Source organism: Pan paniscus, chromosome 1, assembly GCF_029289425.2.
Source record: "Pan paniscus chromosome 1, NHGRI_mPanPan1-v2.0_pri, whole genome shotgun sequence".
NCBI classification, from domain to species: Eukaryota; Metazoa; Chordata; class Mammalia; order Primates; family Hominidae; genus Pan; species Pan paniscus.
The window spans coordinates 48,169,465-48,193,208 of NC_073249.2; the positions used below are offsets into that span (position 1 = coordinate 48,169,465).

General features: G+C 51.6%; 1 protein-coding gene across 1 annotated transcript in view; it reads right to left on the reverse strand.

The window, feature by feature from the left end:
• The window catches only part of IGFN1 (immunoglobulin like and fibronectin type III domain containing 1), a 37,176-nt gene extending 17,902 nt beyond the window's left edge, over nucleotides 1-19,274 (reverse strand). Inside the window, exons 1-13 of the mRNA XM_063603424.1 lie at nucleotides 19,169-19,274; nucleotides 18,958-19,056; nucleotides 16,879-17,103; nucleotides 15,172-15,311; nucleotides 13,833-13,932; nucleotides 11,773-11,817; nucleotides 11,498-11,543; nucleotides 10,739-10,913; nucleotides 9,320-9,433; nucleotides 7,260-7,428; nucleotides 5,813-6,085; nucleotides 1,629-5,084; nucleotides 42-1,520 (exon numbers count right to left, since the gene is read on the reverse strand). Coding sequence (XP_063459494.1) covers nucleotides 42-1,520; nucleotides 1,629-5,084; nucleotides 5,813-6,085; nucleotides 7,260-7,428; nucleotides 9,320-9,433; nucleotides 10,739-10,913; nucleotides 11,498-11,543; nucleotides 11,773-11,817; nucleotides 13,833-13,932; nucleotides 15,172-15,311; nucleotides 16,879-17,103; nucleotides 18,958-19,056; nucleotides 19,169-19,274 — 6,427 coding nt within the window. The remainder of the gene's footprint in view (nucleotides 1-41; nucleotides 1,521-1,628; nucleotides 5,085-5,812; nucleotides 6,086-7,259; nucleotides 7,429-9,319; nucleotides 9,434-10,738; nucleotides 10,914-11,497; nucleotides 11,544-11,772; nucleotides 11,818-13,832; nucleotides 13,933-15,171; nucleotides 15,312-16,878; nucleotides 17,104-18,957; nucleotides 19,057-19,168) is intronic.
• Between the last annotated feature and the right edge of the window lie 4,470 nt (nucleotides 19,275-23,744).

The window sequence follows — 23,744 nt, forward strand, 5'->3', positions numbered from 1 at the left end:
TGAACCCATTCCCCCAGAACTCCCTAAACCATCCCTAAAACCTGCCTTGCTCCCTGAACCCATTCCCTCAGGAGCCCCCAAATCCTTCCTATAACCTGCCTCATTCACTGACCCCATTTCTACAGAACTCCCTAAACCATCCCTAAAACCTGCCTTACTCCCTGAACCTATTCCCTCAGGAGCCCCCAAATCCTTCCTATAACCTGCCTCATCCATTGACCCCATTTCTTCAGAACCCCCTAAACCATCCCTGAAACCTGCTTTACTCCCTGAACCCATTCCCTTAGGAGCCCCCAAATCCTTCCTATAACCTGCCTCATTCACTGACCCCATTTCTGTAGAACTCCCTAAACCATCCCTAAAACCTGCCTTATTCCCTGAACCCATTCCCTCAGGAGCCCCCAAATCCTTCCTATAACCTGCCTCATTCACTGACCCCATTTCTACAGAAATCCCTAAACCATCCCTAAAACCTGCCTTACTTCCTGAACCTATTCCCTCAGGAGCCCCCAAATCCTTCCTATAACCTGCCTCATCCATTGACCCCATTTCCCCAGAACTCCCTAAACCATCCCTAAAACCTGCCTTGCTCCCTGAACCTGTTCCCTCAGGAGCCCCCAAATCCTTCCTATAACCTGCCTCATCCATTGACCCCATTTCTTCAGAACCCCCTAAACCATCCCTGAAACCTGCCTTACTCCCTGAACCCATTCCCTTAGGAGCCCCCAAATCCTTCCTATAACCTGCCTTATTCACTGACCCCATTTCTTCAGAACCCCCTAAACCATCCCTGAAACCTGCCTTACTCCCTGAACCCATTCCCTCAGGAGCCCCCAAATCCTTCCTATAACCTGCCTCATTCACTGACCCCATTTCTACAGAACTCCCTAAACCATCCCTAAAACCTGCCTTACTTCCTGAACCTATTCCCTCAGGAGCCCCCAAATCCTTCCTATAACCTGCCTCATCCATTGACCCCATTTCCCCAGAATGCCCTAAACCATCCCTAAAACCTGCCTTGCTCCCTGAACCCATTCCCTTAGGAGCCCCCAAATCCTTCCTATAACCTGCCTCATCCATTGACCCCATTTCTTCAGAACCCCCTAAACCATCCCTGAAACCTGCCTTACTCCCTGAACCCATTACCTCAGGAGCCCCCAAATCCTTCCTATAACCTCCTAAACCATCCCTAAAACTTGCCTTACTCCCTGAACCCGTTCCCTTAGGAGCCCCCAAATCCTTCCTATAACCTGCCTTATTCACTGACCTCATTTCTTCAGAACCCCCTAAACCATCCCTGAAACCTGCCTTACTCCCTGAACCTATTCCCTCAGGAACCCCCAAGTCCTTCCTATAACCTGCTTCATTCACTGACCCCATTTCTCCAGAACCTCCTAAACCATCCCTAAAACTTGCCTTACTCCCTGAACCCATTCCCTTAGGAGCCCCCAAATCCTTCCTATAACCTGCCTTATTCACTGACCCCATTTCTTCAGAACCCCCTAAACCATCCCTGAAACCTGCCTTACTCCCTGAACCCATTCCCTCAGGAGCCCCCAAATCCTTCCTATAACCTACCTCATTCACTGACCCCATTTCTTCAGAACCTCCTAAACCATCCCTAAAACCTGCCTTGTTCCCTGAACCTATTGCCTCAGAAGCCCCCAAATCCTTCCTATAGCCTGCCTTATCCACAGACCCCATTTCCCCAGAACCCCTTAAGCCACCCGTATAACCTGCTTTGCTCCCTGAACCCCCTCCCTCAGAAACCCCCAAATCTTTCCTATAGCCTGCCTCATCAATTAACCCCATTTCCCCAGAACCCCTTAAACCACCCCTGTAACCTGCCTTGCTCCCTGAATCCATTCTCTCAGGAGCTCCCAAATTTTTCCTATAACCTGCCTCATCCATTGACCTCATTTCTCCAGAACCCCTTAAGCCATCCCTATAACCTGCCTTGCTGCCTGTGCCCATTCCCTCAGGAGCCCCCAAATCCTCCCTATAACCTGACCCCATTTCCCCATAACCTCCAATCCCATTCCTATGACCTGACTCATCCAGTGACCCCATCTCCCCAGGACCCCTTAAACCAACCCTGTAACCTGCACCCATTCCCTCAGGAACCCCCAAATCTTTCCTATTATCTGCTTCATCCATTGACCCCATTTCCCTGGAACCCTTTAAACCACTGCTATAATCTGCCTTGCTCCCTGAACCCACTTCCCTGGAATCCTGTAAACCACCCCTATAATCTGCCTTGCTCCCTGAACTTATTCCCTCAGGAGCCCCTAAATCTTTCCTATAACCTGCTTCATCCATTGACCCCATTGCCCCAGAACCCCCTACACCATCCCTATAATCTGCCTTGCTCCCCGAACCCATATTCTCAGGAGCCCCCAAATCTTTCTTATAACCTTCCTTATCCACTGACCCCATTTCCCCAGAACTCCCAATACCCTTCCTACAACCTGGCCCATCTGCTGATCCCATTCCTTGGAGGCCTCCTGAACCATCTCTAAAGCCTGCCTCACCCCCTGGCCCTGTACTCCTAGGCCCAAGGCCCCTTGACCTTCCTCCATAGGCTGTTCTGACCCCAGTTCCCTGAGGCCCTGGAAGTTCTGATCCATCCTCATAACCCAGCATATTGCCAGCCCCATAAGCCCACTGGCTCTCAGAAGCGGCCCCAGTGTGAGGTGCGAGTGACTCAGGGTGCCTGGTATCATCCCTACAACCAGCTCCAGCTCCAGAGGCCTTAGCACCAGGGCATCTTGTCCCATCCCCCTCACCCACTTTGCTTCCTGCCCTCAGAGACCCTGGTCCCATGGCTCCTGGACCCCCAGAGCCATCTTCATAGCCTCCTTCTCCAAAGGCCCCCAGGGCCTCTGAGGCTCTGAAGCCCCCATAATTTCCAGTCTGACCCCAAGGCCTTATTCTTCCAGAGCTCTCTGGTTCTGCTTCCACACATCCCATCCCAACAGTCTCCACTACTCCAGGGGCCTTGAGACCACCTCTACCCAGAGACCCTGTCACCCCAGGACTCCCTAGGCCACCATCTGAATGGTGCCCTCCCCTAGGGTCCATGCCTGCCTGGCATGCAGAGGCCCAATTCCTGGTGTCATTCATGGGTGCTCCATCAGGACCACCTGAGCCATTCTTACGACTGGCAACTCTCCCAGACCCTCCTCCTGCAGGGCCAGAATCTTCATTTCCAGACCACACTCCCCCAGGCGCTCCGGAGCCATGCCTGTACCCACCCCCTTCCTCAGACTCCACTCCGGCAGGTGCCCTAGGGGAAACTCTACAACCAGCACCATGGCCGGACCCCATTTCTCCTGGAACCCCTGAGCCATAGCTATAACCAGCCCTGCTTTTAGGGCCTATTTCCCTAGAATATCCTAAGCCACCCTCGTACCTAGATTCCATTCTCCCGGGACCTTCCAAGCCATCCTTATAGCCTGTCTCACCTCTGGGTCCTTTTACTCTGGAGCTCCCTGACCCATTCCAGAAATCTGGTTCAGACCCTATTGACCCAGGACCTCTTAATCCTTCCTTATCTCCTAGTGTCCCCCCAGATCCCTGAGCACCCAGGCCTGGAGCCCTACTTAGCCAGTGGCTTCTGGCATCCACCCCCTGACCAGACTCCGTCAGTCCAGCCACCTGGATACCACCCATATCCTCTTGCCCTCCACTGGGCCCCAGCACTCCAGGCCCATGGTGGGCCCCAGTTTTTCTGAGGCTAGATGGTGTGTCATCCCAAGGACTTGTGCCCTTAGATTCTATTCTGCCAATACCCCCTGCTGCTCTGTGACCTGCTATCCAGCCCTGGGAAGACTGGAAGCTTCTGGGGTCATCCCCTACCTCACCCGAGGCCCAAGCTGTTTCCTGGCCATCCCTTCCCCTGAGCTCCTGTAGGCCACCTTCGCAGCCTCTGGGGTCTCCTGGGCCTCCAGGGCCAGTTTTGTAGGCACTTCCTCTAACTACAGACTCCCCCCGGCATAGACCATCTGCCTCCTGCAGTGAGTCTTCAGCTTTGATCTCAGGACTAACATCTCCCAGAAGGAATTTTCTACCATCTGATATTGATGGTTCCTGGAAGTCCTTGCCTCCAGGTATCTGTTCTAGCAACTCTCCTGACCCCCAGTAGCCCCTGGCTTCCCCATAGTCAGCATCTCTACCTCCCTGAGAACCCCAGGATTCAGGGCCCATGCCTACCTTGGAGCCAGAACCTCTTCCTCCAGTAAACTCCAGGGTGCCAGGACCTCCTGCCCCATTGCTGTCTCCAGCTTCTCCCAGGCCAGTCCCACCACCCCACACTACTATTCCTCTCCCCCTTTCCCTACTTGGAGCATCCCCTCTGTCCATCTCAGCCAGGCTGTCATCCTGTGAAATCTCTATCTGCTTTCCTCTTGGCCAGGACCCTACAGGATCAGACTGGCATCCCTGCAGGTCACTCTTTCCTCTCCCAGGTCCCAGCCGAGCATCCCACAGTTGCTCTGGGGTGTGCCTGTCCAGTTGTCTTCCACTGTCGCCTCTGTGTTCCTTTCCTTCCCTTTTGCTCCCCAGTCCTCCAGCCTGAAGCAGACTGGACCCAGCCTCCCAGCCTCCTGCTGTCCTCCAGCATTCGTCACCGTTGCTGTCTCTGCCACGATCTTGCTGTCGTTTTTCTGGGAGGCCCAACCCTGATTCTGAGCTCTCTCCCTGTAGATGGGGCCTCTCTGCAAGGCTTCTGGCCCAGCCTCCCTCTCTGTGGGATTGATTTTCCCTGGGAAGAGTGGCTCTGCTTCCCTCTGCTACTGGAAAGCCCTCGCCCTCCTGTCCAGGGCCCCAGGCTGAGTCAGCTGTCCCTTTGTCCCCCATCAAGGAGTAGCCATGTCTGCCAAGGGCATCCCTGTCTGGGCTGGCTATGTGCTGGAGCCCAGAAGCCGGCCCAGCCCCTTCAAGGGAGCCCTCCCTGGGGCCCTGCTCTCTGGATTTCTCTCCCTGGCTCTCGATGCTCCCAGACTCTTCTGCTCCTGAGGCCTGGGCTCCTTGCCTCTGCAGTTGGTGGTCAGCACTTGTGGACTGAAGGTCTTTATCCTTCCCAGCTTCGGTGAGGGGTTATTCATATGGAAGGTCAGTGCCCACATGGAGAGACAAGAGAAAATACCAAAACTCCTGTTAAATCTGGCCAAAGCACCTGCCTGAGCCCAACTGCTTGCCTGACCTGGACTTCCCTAGGAGAGAAGCAAGGTGACCACCTGGGAAGGAAGCCAGGGTGTTCCAGGGATGGATGGGTGAATCCCATCACCACCTCCTTAGTCCTATACCTGCAGGCCACCCTGCTACAGGCTTCATGAGGGTTTTGGAGAAAACGCATAAGCCAAAAGTCATTTGTTTATCAAACTGCCGCAGCAGGTGCATGGTTTTTAAAATATCGACTTGCTCTACCACCTGCCTTACTTATGTCCAATTTACACTTTCCTGGGAACATCTTGAACCCAAATTTCAATCCCCAGGGAAGTTTGAGAGTGCTCTCTGGTCTGGTGCAGGGGCTTGTCATCCAGACTGAACCTGGGCCACTGTCCCAAGGCTGCCTAGGACCCTAGAGCCATCTGTGCCCCAAAGTAATTCCAAGAGACCCAGTGGAGCAGGCACAGCTGAGAAGGGTTGGGTTGGCCATGAAGGTCTGCACTGCAGTGGGTGGAGACTAATCTAAGGAGCTTTCCTTATTCTCTCTGACCAAAGGAAATCCCACTGCCTCGCCTTCCTCATGCCTCCGCAGCCCCAAGGTCTTCCCTGGAGGCAGAGAAAGGCAGAGTTTTGAAGCACTCACCTTCAACCACCAGCCAGGCGCTGGAAGTGTAGAGCCCAGTGCCCAGCGAATAGGGGCCCATGTCTGAGAAACGTGCCCCCCTCACCACCAGCCGGTGGGTCAGCCCGTCGGGGGAGACAAACTCTTCATATTTGTCACTGGGGTGGAGTAGCCGGTGCCGGAAATGCCAGGCTGCACTAGGGCAGGGGCTGGAGAGGGTACATTCGAAGACTGCGTCACCCTGCTCCTCACAGTGGGTCTCCGCCAGTGGGACCACCACTCTTGGGGGGATGGCTGCCAGGGAAACAGGAATGGGGATATCAGCTTGATGGTATGACACAGTGTGACCTGAGGCAGCAAGGCTGGCCATTCAGAAATCCTGGCTTAGACCAGCTCAGCCACAAACTCCCCATGTTACCTTGGACAGGTCACCTCTGGACCTCAGGTGTCAATTCCCCCCAAGTAAAATGAGGGGTTACAATTATGAGCAATGAGGCTTATTTTCAGCTCTGGGATTCTATACTTCCAAACCCAAAAGTTATATTTGGGGACCAGGTGGATGCATGAAGGAAACCACTATGCTAAGAGCCAGTAGTTTATCTTATTCATCCTTGTGACCATCTCCAAGATAAGTATTATTAATTTCTTTTTACAGGTGAGAAAACTAAGGCTTAAAAAGTTAAATAACTTGCCCCAGTCTTACGCAGTTAAGAGAAACCAAGATTCACACCCAGGTCTGGCTGACTCCCAAACCCATACTCCTTTTCCCAAACTGCACTGTTTTCAGGCTTTCCAAAGCCCCATCTGGGCACCTCCCCCATGCTGGGGCACATAACCCCCTTTTTTCTCCCCCAACTTTGATTCAGCCATGTTCTTATGACATGTCTGTCCAAAGCTCCCTTCCCCAGGCCTCTCCTTGTCCTTTCAAGAACGCCCTTGAGCTGGCAGGTGCTCTGAGAGTGATGTGGACACAGGTACTCATGGGGATGGGACAGAGTTTGATGAAGGAGGAGTGTCAGTTCCTAGATGGGGAAGGAATACAGGAAGCAGAAAAGGAAAGGTCTGTATGGAGCGTGAGGATGCCTAACCCAGAGATCCTTGCTAGGGCGTTGTGGGAGATGAGGACATGCAACAGAAAGGAGTTCTAGAGGCTGTGCAATTAGTCTGGATCTGATCTGAAAATAATTGGTGGCTACAGAAGGTCTAAGCAGAGGCATGACACATATGTTCTATGTCTGTGACAGTAATTCAGTAGAACCCAGCTCAGCACCAGGAGAGACAACTCGCACCAAGGCTTTGGAAAACAGAAAGCATCAAAATTTGGCCATCTAGGTATGTGTCCCTCTCCCAATTGTCTTTGCAGCTGGGGCCACATCACATTTACCCCGCAACACACACATTGCACCAACATGGACTCCATTTCTAACATATCTCCCCAACTCCAACTTCGGCAGTGTAGACCACTCACCACTGGCCTCCAGTTCTGTGGAGAAGACCACAGCATCCTCCACCTTGACCTGGTAAATGCCAGAGTCCTCAGGCCTCAGGTCTTGAATCTGGAACTCATAGCGCTTCCCCAGCCGGCGCAGACAGTGCTTGGTCTGGTTGTTGAAGCCATAGGGGATCATCTCACCATCCTAAGGCCAGAAAAGGAAGAGGAGGCGGGCCTCAGTGGGTCCTCAGTGGTTCCTGTCCCAGTCCCATTCTGGCTATAACCAGCAGTTTTCTCCCACTGGCCCAGTCACCAGAAAACAGATTCCTGGAACCATAGAGGAGCTGGGATGGGGTGGACAGCAGGGCCTGGAGAACATAGGAACAGGGATTGTGAACTGGATGGGAATCCATGCTCTAGGAATGTCCATGCAGTGAAAAGTCTGCAAGCGTTATACAAAGGGGCACCTGAAGTTGCTGACATTCCAGCTCAGGCTGTGAGTAGAGTTACTCTCCAGCAGCCCTGTGAGGATAGCAGGGGAGGCCGGACACAACACCCATGGCCCAGAGGCCCCAGCTCAACTTATTCACCAACAGGAACTTGCAGAGAATAACATCAGATATCCATAAGGCTCTACAAAACCCAGTAATCTATATGCATACCTGCTTTAACTAAGCCCTAGATAGGTTTGCTACTTGCTGAATATTAACAATAGCTAATACTTATTAGGGGCCCACTGTGTGCCAGGCACTGTTTCAGGTACTTAGGACACATCAATGCATAAAACAAAGATTCCTGCTCTCACTAGCTAAAATCCTATGGGGGAAAAATATAAATAATAAATGTCATAAATAAGTAAATAATTTATGTTAGAAAAAAATAGAACTGGCCGGGTGTGATGGCTCATGCATGTAATCCCAGCACTTTGGGAGCCTGAGGCGGGTGAATCACTTGAGGCCAAGAGTTCAAGACCACCTGGCCAACATGGTGAAACCCTGTCTGTACTGAAAATACAAAAAATTAGCTGGGTGTGCTGGCAAACACCTGTAATCCCAGCTACTCGGGAGGCTGAGGCAGGAGAATCACTTGAACCTGGGAGGGAGAGGTTGCAGTGAGCCGAGATTGCACCACTGCACTCCAGGCTGGGCAACAGAATGAGATGAAAGGAAGGAAGGAAGGAAGGAAGGGAGGAAGGAAGGAAGGAAGGGAGGAAGGAAGAAAGAAAGAAAAAGAAAGAAAGGGAAAGAAAGAGAGAAAACTAGGGAACAAAAAGGTAGATATGGGTCCAGGGCTGCTGAGTGCCAGGATAGGGCTGGAGGGACATAGTGGAATCACACGGAGTGGCCAAGGGAAGTCTCTCTGCCATGAAGGAATTAGCCCTGTCGATATCGGGGATGAGCATGCCAAGCAGAGGGAACACCTGGGCAAAGGAACAGGGACAAGGCCCATGGGGCAGGAACTGAGGGACAAGGGGAAGAGAAGCAGGAATAAGCAGAGAGGTGAGGGAAGGGGCAAGTCACACATAATGTCATTTAGCGCTGCAGTACACCATGAGGCAGGTCCTATATTATCCACAGTTCACAAGTGAGGAAGCCGAGGCATGGGGAAGATAAATATCTTGTCTGAGGTCATACAGCTTATAAGTGATGAAGCTGGATGAGTTTGGCTACAGAACTAGCCAGATTTTACCAACTGCTCCCCACCTGCCTCTGCCCCCATCTGGTTGGCAGATAATTACTCCTAGAGCCCAGGTAGGGATGTATGAAGTCTCTGGAAAGAAAGCTCAGATGGAAAGGGGTGCACTTTCTCAGAACCCTCTTTTCACCCCCGTGCTCTGGTGTTAGACACAATTTACAGAGAATCACAGGCCCAGCTGGAGAGCCTAGTTGCTCAGTGTGAGATAAGAAGTCCCTGTGGATGGATGGTCTACACCAGGGTTTGGTCCAAGTCCAGCCAGGAACTCCATGGGATGAGGGGCTCACCACTTGTGTGCTCTGGTTGTTCCCTTGGAGGAATGCAGGGTACCCATAGTTCCCCCCCACTAGACCTGCAGCATCCCTGCCAGATCCCCCCACCCATAGCCCCTCCAGCCTCACCTTATACAGGTAAATCTTGCTCTGAGAATCCTTGAGATCCAGCTCCAAGTCAAACTTTGCAATCCCATCCTTGGTGACCCTGATGTGTCTTAAGCTGGAGAGGGCGTTGATGTACTACAAAGCAGACAAACCCACCAGGAGAGCTCATGAAGCTCTCTCTTCAGGGTACTCTGAACCCTCATAGGCCCTGGTACCATCCCAGGCCCACAGCGTTCCAGATGAGCATGCATTGGCCCCTTTTACAAGTGGGGGAAAGTAAGCCCCTCAAGGAAGGAAATTCTCCAAGATGAGAGATCAGATCAGGAAGACAACCAAGAAAAGACCCCAAGTGTTCAGTTGCTAGAAGACAGTGGGGCTTTTCCATTTATCTGTACTTCTAACGAACACTAGTTGAACACCTACTGTGTGCAAAGCTCTGTGCTGGGTCCTGTGTTAAAGCCAATGAGAAAGCTTGGAGGAGAGAAGGCTGAGACCCTAGGTGTTAGGTTTAAGGAAACTTATCTTTCAAGGGGATAAGATACTATTTTCAGGATAATGAAAACTAGTTGTTTTCCATTTTCAGAAGAAAAATTAGACTTATGCTATAGTTAAGTTAGACACAGGGAAGAAATTCCTGTACAGCTGATAAGATTCTGGGATCAGAATGCTAATGGGAACTGTGAAATTCCCTTCCATGAAAGCCTTTAGAAGTAAACCAGGTAGCCAGGCACGGTGGCTCATGCCTGTAATCCCAGCACTTTGGGAGGCCGAGGCGGGCGGATCACGAGGTCAGGAGATCGAGACCATCCTGGCTAACACGGTGAAACCCCGTCTCTACTAAAAATACAAAAAGTTAGCTGGGTGTGGTGGCAGGCGCCTGTAGTCCCAGCTACTCAGGAGGCTGAGGCAGGAGAATGGCGCGAACCTGGGAGGCGGAGCTTGCAGTGAGCCAAGATCCGGCCACAGCACTCCAGCCTGGGCGAAAGAGCAAGACTCCATCTTAAAAAAAAAAAAAAAGAAAAAGAAATAAACCAGGTACCTCCCCCCCGCAATCTGGTGACAATGATAATGATAGCAAAAATCAAGGCACTAAGCTAAGTACTTTAATTACATTCTCTCATTTATCCTCCCAATAACCCTACAAGGTAGGCATGACTATAATTCCCATTTTACAGATGAAGACACCAAGATACAGAGGCCCTAACTCTTCCAAAGCTCCAGAGTTTAGTAAGTATCAGAACCAGGTTGCAAAGGCAGGACACCAACCTGGGATCCCAGGGCCTTAGCCAGATACCCCACTGGGGACTAGATGGAGACAGGCCCCTTGATCATACTTGGTTTCCTAAGTTCTGCCTCCAAGCCCACCTCCAGGTGTGAGGCACCTATGGTCCAGGTGTGTGGGGTGGGCATGGAGTGAGGGGTGGGCATGGGGTGAGGCACCTGTGCCATCTTGTCCTCCTGTTCCTTCTTCATCTCCTGCAGCCTGCGCAACATGCCACGGTAGTCAACGATGCCATACTTCAAGCAGATCTTCTCGTAGTCCTTCCTGTCTGCTGTCATCAGCAGCTGCCATATCTGCTCAAGGTCCATCTTTTTCTTGGGGGCTGGTGGGGCCCTGGGGAGCAAGGCTGGCAGGTCAGAGGCCAGAGGAATCCCTGCTCCTCTGTTGGCCACCTGGCTCTGGTGCCCCAAGTAGTTCTGGGAAGCTGCTCTATCTGCACTCGAGGAAACGCAGAGCCTGGAATCTCTGGGACTGACCACTGTTGAGGCCAGAAGGATTCAGAGATGGGTGGGGCGAGCCTCAGCCTCACCCCACAACTTTCAGGAGAAATGCTCCTGACAACTTGTATTGTAGATTTCTGAGTAGGATGTCTGGGGAAAGTGGGTGTTGCACTGTTCTGTTGCTTAAAAAAAAAAAAGTTACATCATTGTTCTGGTGGACCACCACATTTTGCAAATGAGGAAATCAGAGGAGAGATGATTAACTCAAGGATATAGAGCTTTGAAATGGCAGAGCTGGAGCTCTGTCCCATTCCCATCCAGTTCAGTCCCCTTCCCATCCTCCCATCTGCTACTGGCAGTCTAGCCCCCTGCTGTGTCGGGTAGAGGTGGGGCCCAAGCCCAGCTTACTTATGGAAATAGCAGGGGATGAATACTATGGGAGCCTCCAAAATCCCTCATGGACAGGCCCAAACCCACCTCTTTTTCAGCAACTTCCGGAAGTCCATCAGCTCCTTCCTGAGGTCTGAAAAAGGAGCAGGAATGAGGCCTCAGTCCCAGGTGGGATGACTGAGGGTTGATGCAGAGCTTTTCTGTGTTGTCCATGCTGACAACTGAGCCTTTGGAAGGGGCTCTCTTGAAGACTGGTGGTGATCCACAAGGTGTTCATGGTGGCTCAACCAGGCAGGGAACACCAGGAAAGGAGTAGCCTATCCCCCACAGGCCCCAAGGAGGTTTCTGACAAATCTGCCTACCTTCCTGCGGTTCCCTGTGCCTCTTCCGATTCTTCCGAAAGCCAACTGCAACATCCAGGGAGGAGAGGAAGGAGTCGATGTGGACAAGCAGGGAGAGAAGCAAGACATGTTGATGGTCTTCCTGAGAAACTGATGGAGTCCAGAGCCCTGCTCTCCCCACTGTCCTCTAAGGCGTGGACGATCCCAGCAAGAGGGATGGAGCAGGGTGGAGGGTCTGTCCATCATAAGCCTTTTTACCCCAGAGCCTTACCATGACCAAGGGGACCAACCTAAGCATCATCTCATGCAGGGGAGGCCCAGTCATGTGTCCGCAGGGGCCAGGGAGGTGGCATAAATGCGTGAAGCAGACACTGGCAACCACAACAAACTCAAGAGTATCTAAAGGGGCAGCTGCTCTTTCACTCCACCTGGGAGCTGCCATTTCAGGGTATAGGCCCAATATTGCCAAATAGGTCAGACATTGCTGTTTGGCTAATCCTGCAGTCATTTGTAATCTTCATCATCTGCTTCCACTAGAGAGGCTGAAAAAGCTAAACACTCACCTTCCCCAGCTTCCCTTGCAACTAGCAGTGCTCATGTGACACTGTCCTGACCAATGAGCTCCAGGAATTTCTGAGAAAGCCTTTGCTTCCTCTATAAAAAGGGTGGATGGACTGGTCATGATGGTTCATGCCTGTAATCCCAGCACTTTGGGAGGCCGAGGGGGGAGGATAGCTTGAGCCCAGGAGTTCCAGACCAGCCTGGGCAACACAGGGAGACCCCGCCTCTACAAAAAAAATAAAAAAATTAGCTGGGTGTGATGACACATGCATGTAGTCCCAGCTACTTGGGAGGCTGAGGTGGGAGGATCACTTGGGCCTGGGAGGTCAAGGCTGCAGTGAGCCATAATCACACCACTGCACTCCAGCCTGGGCAACAGGTCTCAAAAAATAAAAAATAAAAGGCCAAGCACAGTGGCTCATGCCTGTAATCCCAGCACTTTGGGAGGCCGAGGCAGGTGGATCACCTGTGGTCAGGAGTTCGAGACCAGCCTGGCCAACGTGGTGAAACCCTGTCTCAACTAAAAGTACAAAAATTAGCCAGGCATGGTGGTAAACGCGTGTAATCCCAGCTACTCAGGAGGCTGAGGCAGGAGAATTGCTTGAACCCGGGAGGCAGATGTTGCAGTGAGGTGAGATTGTGCCACTGTACTCCAGCCTACACGATGGAGCAAGACTCCAGTCCATCTCAAAAATATAAAAATAAAAATAAGAGAGGCAGATGGACCTGGGCCACCTCTTCCACCTTCCTACCTTGAACATGGATTATGTTTGAATCTGCCACAGCCCTCTTATGGCCATGAGGTGATAAGCCAATCTGCTAAGGATGGCAGAGCAGTGGGAACGAAGGAATCAGCTCTCCGATGGCAGCCCTGAGCTGTGGTATGAGCCCTGGATGCCACTCGCAAAACTTCTTATGTGAAGGAATGAAATATCGTTATTTCTTAGGCTACTCTTAGTAGGATTTTCTGTTACTTGCAGGCAGATCAATTGTAAGCATAACCAATGGCGAGACTAGACCTGCTTCCTCAAGAGATATCTACCTTTTAATTACTACAGGTTGACAATTTTTAAAATTTCAAACACCACGCACACCAAAAAAAACATGTCTGAGAGAGAATTTGGCCTTTGTGTGACCTGTTTGTCACCTCTGGCATAGGCCTGTCCAAAATATCCTTTGCACGGTGGAGAAACTGAGACCCAGAGAGGAAAACGAAGCCCATTGAATGAGTTAGCAGAAGCTCTAGGACTAGAAGCCAGCTTTCAGGTCCTGCTCATTTACTGGGCCAAGAGAATATCCTTCAGAGTATCTGCCAAGGTGTGCCTTTTTAAACACATGCAGACTCAGTGTGCATGTGGATGAAGCCCGGGGCCCAGCACAAGGTGGGGCTGCGGCAGCGGCAGCAGCCTGGATGGGCCTCCCTTCCCTCCCCTCCCCTCCCTCACTAGCCACAGGGCCTCTGATTCCTCTGTGGGTCTCTGCCCTGTGCGCTGATGAGACAAACTCAGGGAAAAGCCCACCTTCGATGACGGTGAGTCTCGCTGAGCAAGCGGCCTCTCCGTACGCATTTACTGCTGTGCAGTGGTACAGATCCGTGTCCTCGCCTGTCAGCTTGTTGATCTGCAGAGAGGCCAAGGGCAGAGGAACAGGGCTACCACATCCCCTTCCTCCATTTACTAGACACGGCTATGTGTTGGGGGTATAAAGTGAGTAAGACATGGTCCTTGTCCTCCTGGAGCTCACAGTCTTTATCAGGAAAGACAGACCCCAAAACAGAAACCTGGTTTGGGACAGAGGGTGGATGTATCAATTCTTTGCCATCAGAGGCAATGTAGCAAAGTAGAAAGAGTGTGCTTTTTGGTGTCAGATGGATCTGGGCCTGAAAACAGTCTCTGTCCTGTATTTCTAGCTGTGGGACCTTGGGCAAGTTACCTAACTTCTCTCAACTTCAGTTTCTTCATTTGTAAGATGGGAATATAATACCTCAAAAAAGTGGTGAATAATTAGAATTAAATATATAATCTATGTCAAATATTTAGCCCCTGGGACATAGTAGGGCCTGGCACATAGTAGGGATCCCATGGTTAGTATTTATAATATTGCTCAGATTAGCCAAGATTGATTGAGTACTCACTATAGGCCAGGCACTAGCTAGACACTTTACATAAAACTTTCATCCTCATAACAACTCCTGGCCAAGCGCAGTGGCTCATGTCTGTAATCCCAGCACTTTGGGATGCCGAGGCGGATGGATCATTGTTGGTCAGGAGTTCAAGACTAGCCTGGCCAACATGGTGAAACCCCATCTCTACTAAAAATACAAAAATTAGCCGGGCGTGATGGCGCATGCCTGTAATCTCAGCTACTTGGGAGGCTGAAGCAGGAGAATCGCTTGAACCTGGGAGGTGGAGGTTGCAGAGAGCCAAGATCATGCCATTGCACTCCAGCCTGGGCGACAGAGCGAGATCCATCTCAACAACAACTCATAACAACTCCTTAAAGTAGGTACTATTATTACCCCATTTTTACAAATGAGGAGACAGAGGTAAAAAGAGTAAAATGACTTTCTAAAGCCAAGGTGGTGGGCCTGGGATTGTAAGTCCAGCAGTCTGACTTCAGAGCTTGAGCTCTTAAGCTCCAGTCTACACCACCTCCCAGTTTATCAGCAGAGGTATCTGCAAGCCTGCCAGATCCATTCTTGGCTCAGGCAACTTTGAGTCACAAGATGGAGTTGAATGGATTCAACCTCAACAAGGAGTATGTCTTACTCCTCTAGGGATTGGAGGCTGCCAAAGAGACCTTCAAGGGGATGGGAAAAGATGAGTAGACCCTGGTCGGGGGAAGAGCTATGGTTCTTACCTGCAGCACATTCTCCTTGCTGCCAGGGCTGGAGGAGATCTTGTACTTGCTGGAATCACTGAGGTCACCTTTGGAGTTCTGCCAACGCACCTCGGGCCTGGGCTCCCCACAGACCACAGCCCGAAAGACAGCATTTTTCCCTGCAGCAGGAAGAGACGAGTAGGGAGACTGACAAGTTGGGAGAGGGTGACTGTATACTTGATTTAAATTTTAATTTATATCGTCTTCCTCATCTAGGTATTTCAACTGCCCCTTCCAAAAAGGATGCCAGGCCTTGGTCCCCTTGACTCAGGACTCAGAATACGCAGGTGGAAAGCAGCAGATTCCAGGCACCCAGAAGGCAGTGCTTCCTCTTTCTATATTGCAGAAGCTTGGGCTGCTTGAGGGAAAGAGACAGGTGGACTGGCCCTGGTGAAAGGGGAGGCCAGCAGGGCTTTAGGGGACAGGGGCTTTTCTTTGAGAGTGGGTGAGCAAGGAGTCTGAAGGCTCTGCCAAGACTAGGAAAGGAATGAGATTTTGTGAGTTCCGGCCAGGCGCAGGGGCTCACGCATGTAATCCCAGCACTTTGGGAGGCCAAGGCAGTCGGATCACCTGAGATCGGTAGTTCGAGACCAGCCTGGCCAACATGGTGAAACCCCATCTCTATTAAAAATACAAAAATTAGCCAGGCGCGGTGGCACGTGCCTGTAATCCCAGCTACTTGGGAGGCTGAGGCAGGAGAATCACTTGAACCCCAGAGGCAGATGTTGCAGTGATCAGAGATTGCGCCACTGCACTCCAGCCTGGGCAACAGAGTGAGACTCCATCTCAAAAAAAGAAAAAAAAAAGGAAGAGATTTTGTGGCTTCCCTTCCTACTCTCTAGGGGGAGGAGGAATCACAACTAGGAGGAGGAGGAGTGGCTATTTGGTGCCCGAAGGATCTGGTCCTGAGACACAGGCTTCAGCCTCAGAAAAGACCCCATGCTCCATGCCTGTCATGGAGGCCTGGGAACTGCCCGCCCTCAAGGAATCCCTCAGCCTCCCACCAGGAACATCTCAGTAGACAGCAATATAGACCAAAGGCCCAAGGGCCCTTCCCAATTTCTCATTACCTTGTTCCAGATTTAGAAAAATAAAATACCATTCTTTTTCTTATTACCAGGATGCTATGAACTAAAATTTATTGCAGGGTGTGTGTTGGGGAAAGAACACCAATTCCCACTTTTTCCCCAATAAGCCTTTGTTCCCACCACTTTCTTGGACACCTTCTTATGTGGCCTTCTAGAAGGGCCTTCCTGAGCCCAGCCTGTGAGCCACAGCAGGTGCTGCTGCCTGGAGGCGAGGATTGGGAGGAGTCAAATTAACTGTTTTAACAGTGCCTCTCTGCAGCAGTGGCTTTGAAGCGAGGAGACAGGGACCAGGAAACATCACAACATCTCCCTGCTCCCCAGTTTAGCATTTTTCCATCCCTGCCCCCCAGATATTTCTCACACCAGAATAGCATGGTGTCTCTTCACTCTCTTTATCCACTCTTTTCCCCAGGCCCCTTGTCACTTCTAGGGTTCCAGGTAAGCACATACCCCCTCAAGGATAGGAGGGAGATGGGCTATGGCCTAGTGATGGATATAGGGCCTGGGTCCCCAGGAAGGTGGGTGCCCCAGCCCTCTCCCCTCGGAGGTAGGAGAGCAGGAATCTTGCCTCCCCTCCGCAGCTCCCCTCTGGGCTCACCCTCTGGCAGAGCCGAGGTGACGGGCTTCTGCTCAAAGTCCGGCGTGCTGCAGCCTTCGGGGATCTCCTCCACCAGCTGCCAGATGCTCACTCCAGGGATGTGGGACTTCCGGAGCTTTCCTGGAGAACGCAGGAGGGAAGGAGATGGGCCTTCCACTTTCTCCCTCTTGGGTGGCCCTTCAACAGAATGGGCATCCACCCACTCACCCAAGGAGCAAGAAGCCCCTTCTCACTCCTACTTTTGGGTCAGGATTATTTGTACTACCTCCTGCCTGTGCACAGTGCTTTCGAATTCTCTAGTGGGAATCTGGTGGCACACACTCTGGCAGTGTGAATGGAGCCTCTAGGAAGTGGGTGGGGCACCCTAGGAAGACTGAGTGTGTCACTGGGGAAAAACTGGGAAGAAAGAGTGAGAAAGGGCTCCTTCTCAGGAAGCCAAGAAGCACGAGCTCCTGTGGGGGCTTTGCACTCCTTACTCAGGAAAACAAATCAAAACCCAAAGCCAAGACTCAAAAAAAAAAAGCCAAGCACGGTGGCTTACTCCTGTAATCCCAGCACTTTCGGAGGCCGAGGTGGGCAGATCACCTGAGGTCAGGCATTCGAGACCAGCCTGACCAACATGGTGAAACCCCATCTTTACTAAAAATACAAAAATTAGCCAGGCATGGTGGCAGGCACCTGTAATCCTAGCTACTCGGGAGGCTGAGGTGGAAGAATCACTTGAACCTGGGAGGCGGAGGTTGCAGTGAGCTGAGATCGCGTCACTGTACTCCAGCCTGGGCAACAGAGTGAGATTCTGTCTCAAAAAAAGCCAACAACAATAAAAAATAAAATAAAATAAAATAAGGAGAAAAAACAACAACAACAACAAGATGGGCAAGTTCCCAGAAATCTCTGATCCCTACCACCTCTCTCCTCTCTGTCCCGGTAAGGATCGCCAGGGAGGGCTGGGGAGGGGAGATTAGTTCTTCTCTCACCTGCCATAGTTCTGCCTCCTCTTGGACTCCTCTGAGGGTAGAAGTTCTATTTCCCTGAGAACAGAAATGGAATTGCTTTTGAGAAATCCAGGCTGGTCTCACCCCACCCCTCCCACACCATCAGTGCATCAGCCAATGTCTGGGGTGGGAGCTGGAAAAAGCTGCTGCCCCCAAGAGCTTTTCTAACCCACTAATGGAACTGATTAGTTTCCTGCAATTCCCTGTCCCCAGCAAAACCAATTTCCCAGAGACCAGGGAGTAGGTAGCATGCTACCCAGTTGGTAACATTCCCAGGTAAAGGGAACCATAAGCTGAGCCTGCACACCGTGCTGGTGGCCTGGCCTCCTGGTGGGACCCCAGACCTGATTACCCTGCCCAGAGGGTGAGACACAACCCTCCCAAACCTGAGGAAATCAGACCCATTCAGGATCCTTTCAGCTATGTAAGGATTCAGCTGTGAAAGGATTTCAGCTGTGAAAGGATTCAGGATCCTTTCAGCTTGCCCCATGGACTTTGGAATGGGAATTCTCCAAGGACATTCTTTGGGCTTCCTGGCTCTTTCCCCAACTCTGAGATTTTCTGGCAGGACACTGAAGCCCTCTACTTCCCACGCTCCACCAATCTGGAATCCTTCCGGTCACAAAGTCTGCAGGGGAGAGGCCTCAAATTTGCTGCTCTTAAGCTCTTCTTGGCCCAGGCCTGTAGGATCCCCATAAATCCATCTGCTCCCCTCAGAAGCCAGTGAATTATAGTGTCAGGTGAATAGGAGTATTTTCCATTCTCTCACAACCATCTCTCCTGATTTCCTCTTAATTGCATCCATCTGTTATGGCCAATGGGGAGTCCCACACAGGAGAGGAAGGGGGTTGGGTCTGGGGTGGGATGAGATCCATAAATCAGGGAGGAGGGATGTCTTGAAAGAATCTTCCAGCAGTCCCACCCTCTGTGCGATTGGCCCACGGCCACGCGGTTCCATTTTGGGGATTCCATTTTCTGCCCAAAGAGCCTTATCATTAATATAGAATCACACATGACAGAGCAAATTCCTCTCTCCCATGGAGATCGTTCCATTTTGCAACGGCCACCCACTGGCACTTCTGACCCCTGGCGGCCCCTCGCCAGCCCAGCCGCTGCACCCTAGCGTGCTGGAATGCCATGGTACACCAACTGCGTTCTGGAGCTGTCACGGGTGCCACAGGCACTACGCCGAAGGGAGTCACGAGGAAGGGTGGGAGGGAAGGCAGCCACCAACGGATGAGGACCCAGCTGGACACAGCCAGGGGGAGGGCTGCAGGGGCCCCCATCCCACCCACCCCTCAGTGCAGCCTCCTGGTAGATGCAAATGCACTGGTGCCAGTCGGTGACCCCCACACTGGAGTAGTTTGAGTTCAACACAGCTATCTGAGTCATCATCCCCATCGTCACCCACATCATCACCACAAGCAGCTATCATCCTGTTACTCAGCTATTGGTCACACATGAAGAAGGATGACGCTGATACCACTCTTTTCCCTCCAGCCTCCTGCCTACAGCTCCCAGCTGAGGAGGGCAAAAGAAGCAAAGCTCTTGGGGGAACTTAGGGATGTGACGTTAAGCATCCACTTCTGGAGCTCCACTCTCTTTTAGAATAAGCCAGATTTGGTACAAAGTCAATGACACAGGGGAAGAGATCTGTTGGATTGGAGACTAGAGGGATGTAGTCTCAGTTGGAAGGGATGAGAAAGGAAATGAATTCTCTCCTCCATAATTCATTCCCACATTTGAGAAGAACTCCAATTCTTCCCAGAAGGAAACAGCAGTTTGTGTCCTCACTTCAGCTGTCCCAACAACACTCTCAGCACTGGATCCTGGGAGAGTCCCTCCCTGGCCCCTCTCCAGGACCTATGGCTCCCCATCCTTTTTCCCTACCCTCCCCGGATCCATCCTGCAGATCCAGGTCCCTGCTACCTCCAGTTGGTCCCTGCTACCTCTCAACTGGTAGAAATTGAGGCAGGAAGAGCCAAATGGGGTTCTCTCAACTGCTTTGACCATGATACTAACCAAAATATAACAAGTCCCAGCCCGAGGTCCTTATTCTGGACTACTAGTAATATTTTTAACCTGGTCATCGTATCACACCCAAAGTCAAGCCGTGTCCAGAAAATTAGAGCCAGGACAGAAATGCCCAGACAGGACACACTGAAATTCTCTCCTCCAGATATCCTGGAGTAACCTAGAGGGGATACAGGTGCACCCCAGCGTGTGATCCGCCAGCCAGGGAATGTTCCCCAGGCAGATGTCCTGCCCACTGCCTGCCCCTTCCTGCATAGAAAATCTGGACAGCAGGCTAGTGTCTCCATCCTGGCCCTACCCTGGCCCGGGTGGGCAGCCAGGTGTGAGCACCCACTTACCTGGGTGTACAGCTGACCTCCCGCTTCCTGTCTGCTCCCTCTTCCCCGTTTCCAGCTGCTGCTTGCTGAGGCTCTGGATCGACTGGTAGTGGACAGGCAGGGCTGGAGCAGGTGTTGGTTGCCGCAGGCGCCTCTGCTCCCTCTGCCCCTCCCACTCACCCCGCCTCCTCCTCCTCCAGTCCAGGCTTGGCAGGGCAAGGCCCCCCAGGGCTAACATTCTAGCTCAGAGGAGGTCAGAGATGGAAGGGTCCTGTGACATCAGTCCATCCAACTCCTCGCTTTGCAGAGCTTTAAGCTCTTAACCATACTGGCTTAGTGTAAATTTGCCCCATGAAGCCTCATTTATACGACCCTTTTTAGCAAGGACATTTTCATCATCCAAACCCTTAACTTTTCAGCTAAGCTGGTCCCTTGGGACCTTTGACACCATAAGTCACACAGATACATAAAGCCACTGCCCTCTTGGGAATCACACCTCCAAGTGGTATCAAACAAGCAGCAAACTTTGGGAGTGGGAGGGAAGGCAGCCACTAACGGAGTCACAGACACAGAGTCCACCGAGAGTGACCAGGAAGGAGGAGACCCTGGGAACTGTGTAGTCAGCAGGCCTGCTGGAGAAGGTGAGCTTGCTCAGGAGCTTTTCAAGGAACAGAAGGGGTGACCTGACCAGCAGGGTTGGGGGTGAAGTCGGCAGGGCAGATGGTTGGGTTTTTGGTTGGACAGATGGATGGCAAGTGGAAATTGGAAATACAATGGCTGGTAACAGATTTTCTTAAGGAGAGTGGAGGGCAGGTGAGGCCCAGGAGATAAGGCCACCTGGTGTGCTTTGAAAGAGCCACCTTCTCTCTCCTTAAGGACAGAGAACTGCTTTGTTGCCACCCATAAGCGAGGCTTGATTGAGGATTCAGGTGAAGTAGAAGGGAAATGGGGTGAATGTTTGCATCCAGGGGAGGACACTGAATATTTACATGTGTTGATTAGCATCTTGCCAATTTCTACAGGCGCTACCTCTGGATGTGCTCCGAGAGGGGAGGTATTTGACCTCTTCTGCGCAAGTATGTGTATGTGTGTGCATGCATGCACAAACACATATATTTGTGTTTCCTCCCTGTGTGTTTCTGAGTGTCAGGGCTGGTCTTTCATTTGTTCAACAAACATGTGTTGAACACCTACCGTGGGTTGAGCCCTGGCTCTGGCACTGTGTTAAGCTCTAGGAATACAAAGGTAAGCAAATGACAGGGCCCTCCCATCATGAAGTTCGCAGTCTAATGGGGCAGGTAGATGTAGGGGCTCCAAAGGAGACAATGGAGAGTGTGAGGGGAGGGCTGGACCTTGGAGAGCAAGGGAAAGAGTGGCAGTGAGAGTTGAGTTTGGACAGGTAGGCTTTGGGGGCCACTGAAGAGTTTTGATCTCTATTGTAAAGGTTGCTGAGGTTTGTTTAAGCTGGAGGGGTGACAGGATCCAATCTGCATTTTAGAAGAACTCATTCTGGCTGCAGAAATGGAAGGGATTGGAGGAAGGAGAAAGTGAGAGGCAGGAGTCTACCTCCCAGGAGTGCAGTCCCAGGAGAACACCCTAGGGTGTTCTTTCTCATGGTGGGGCCCTGAGCTCCAGGGGCCTCCTGAGCCACAATGCTGCATCATTCCAGGAGGGGGAAGGAGGAGGCTGCATCATTCCAGGAGGGGGAAGGAGGAGGCTGTGAACATGGCCCAATGCAGAGCCTTTAGCATTTCACGTGCCTCTGTTGCCCCCCTAGATAGCCTATGTGCTCTTCCCTGGGGCCTGGGGACGGCCTGCAGATCCATGAGTCAAGGTGTGCCCTGCTAACTGGCCTCCATTTTCCATGATGTTCTTGTTGTTTTCTAAACAGAGATGAGATCTTGCCATGTTGCCCAGGCTGGTCTCAAACTCCTGGGCTCAAGTGATCCTCCCACGTCGGCCTCCCAAAGTGCTGGAATGGCAATCATGAGCCACTACACTCACCCCATTTTCCATGTTTTAACAGCAGCCCACATTAGGGGACCTACTCCTCTCTGCGCTGTGTCATACATGGATCCCTATCGTTGCAATAAAATGGAAATTTCGGGACTCCAAGGAACTGAGAATGAGTTACACAGTTTTTACCACTCTCCCCACTTTATCCTCTATCAAATGTAATGTCCAGTAATATTTAGCTATGTCTGGATCGCCAGCCATCCACCACCACTTCCCAGGGTATAATCTTATTACACCTCCTGATAGACTTTTCCTTTGGGAGATAAAGAGACAAGTCCTGGCCGGGCACAGTGGCTCATGCCTGTAATCCCACCACTTTGGGAGGCTGAGGCGGGCAGATCACAAGGTCAGGAGATTGAGACCATCCTGGCCAACATGGTGAAACCCCGTCTCTACTAAAGATACAAAAATTAGCTGGCTGTGGTGGCATATGCCTGTAGTCCCAGCTACTTGGGAGGTGAGGCAGGAGAATCGCTTGAACCCGGGAGGCGGAGGTTGCAGTGAGCCGAGATCGCGTCACTGCACTCCAGCCTGGTGACAGAGTGGGACTCCGTCTCAAAAAAAAAAAAAAAAAAAAAGACACAAGACCTTACCTTCATCAATTAGGGGAATATCCATGTCAAAAGAACTCTGGGCAGTGAATTTGTGTGCATTATTCATTGTTCCTCAGTGCCTTATGGAAAGGGCTCAGGGACTTTGGGTAGGGATAGGTTCACAATTCATTAATGCTCTCCTGTCCCCACAAGAACGAAATGCATTATATGGCAGGTACCAAGAGGCTCAGGCCCCATAAAGGCCTCTCTTGGGACCCTTTTACTCCTGATGGCATGGGTCAGATGAGACGATCTCTGAGATCCTGGCCAACTTGAACCTTCCACAGTCCTGTGACTGAATGGGGAAGGCCGTGTGGACTTGAAAAGCAGTCCATGTGACTCAGGAGAGAGTTTAAATTCATTCACAGGAGTTCATTGCCTCTATGCTTGGTGTAAAACTGGTTCTGTCCCAGCTGGGTGAGTCACTGAGGGTGCTGTCCAGGGGAGGGTGTCCTCTCTTGCACCCAATGGGGTCCATGTAGATGGGTTAGCAGAGGAAGGTTCTAATCAAAGACATGCAAACATGCTCACACACAAACATACACATACACCACACAACACCAACAGAGCAGGTCTTTGTGAAAGGTAGAAGACTATGAGCTGCCCTGTGGAGATGTCTTCAGAGACTAGGGGCCTTCTCTAAGCCTGGAGCTAGGGCATAAGATTCTATTTCAACCACAGTTCCTACCCAGGAAGATGGAGCTGGGAGGACCAGTGGACAAACAACACCCCTCCTGTGCTTCCTTCCATCCTCCTTGGCCACGGTCAAGGATGCCCTCCAGTCCACCTGCTCCCTTGAACCATCCACTCTGCCCCCCAGCTGCCTGCCTGGCTGGTATTCCTCCCTATCTCCAGTCCAGCCCATGTGTCAGCCTTAGTTCATGTCTTTCTCACCCCACCTGCAGTGTAAT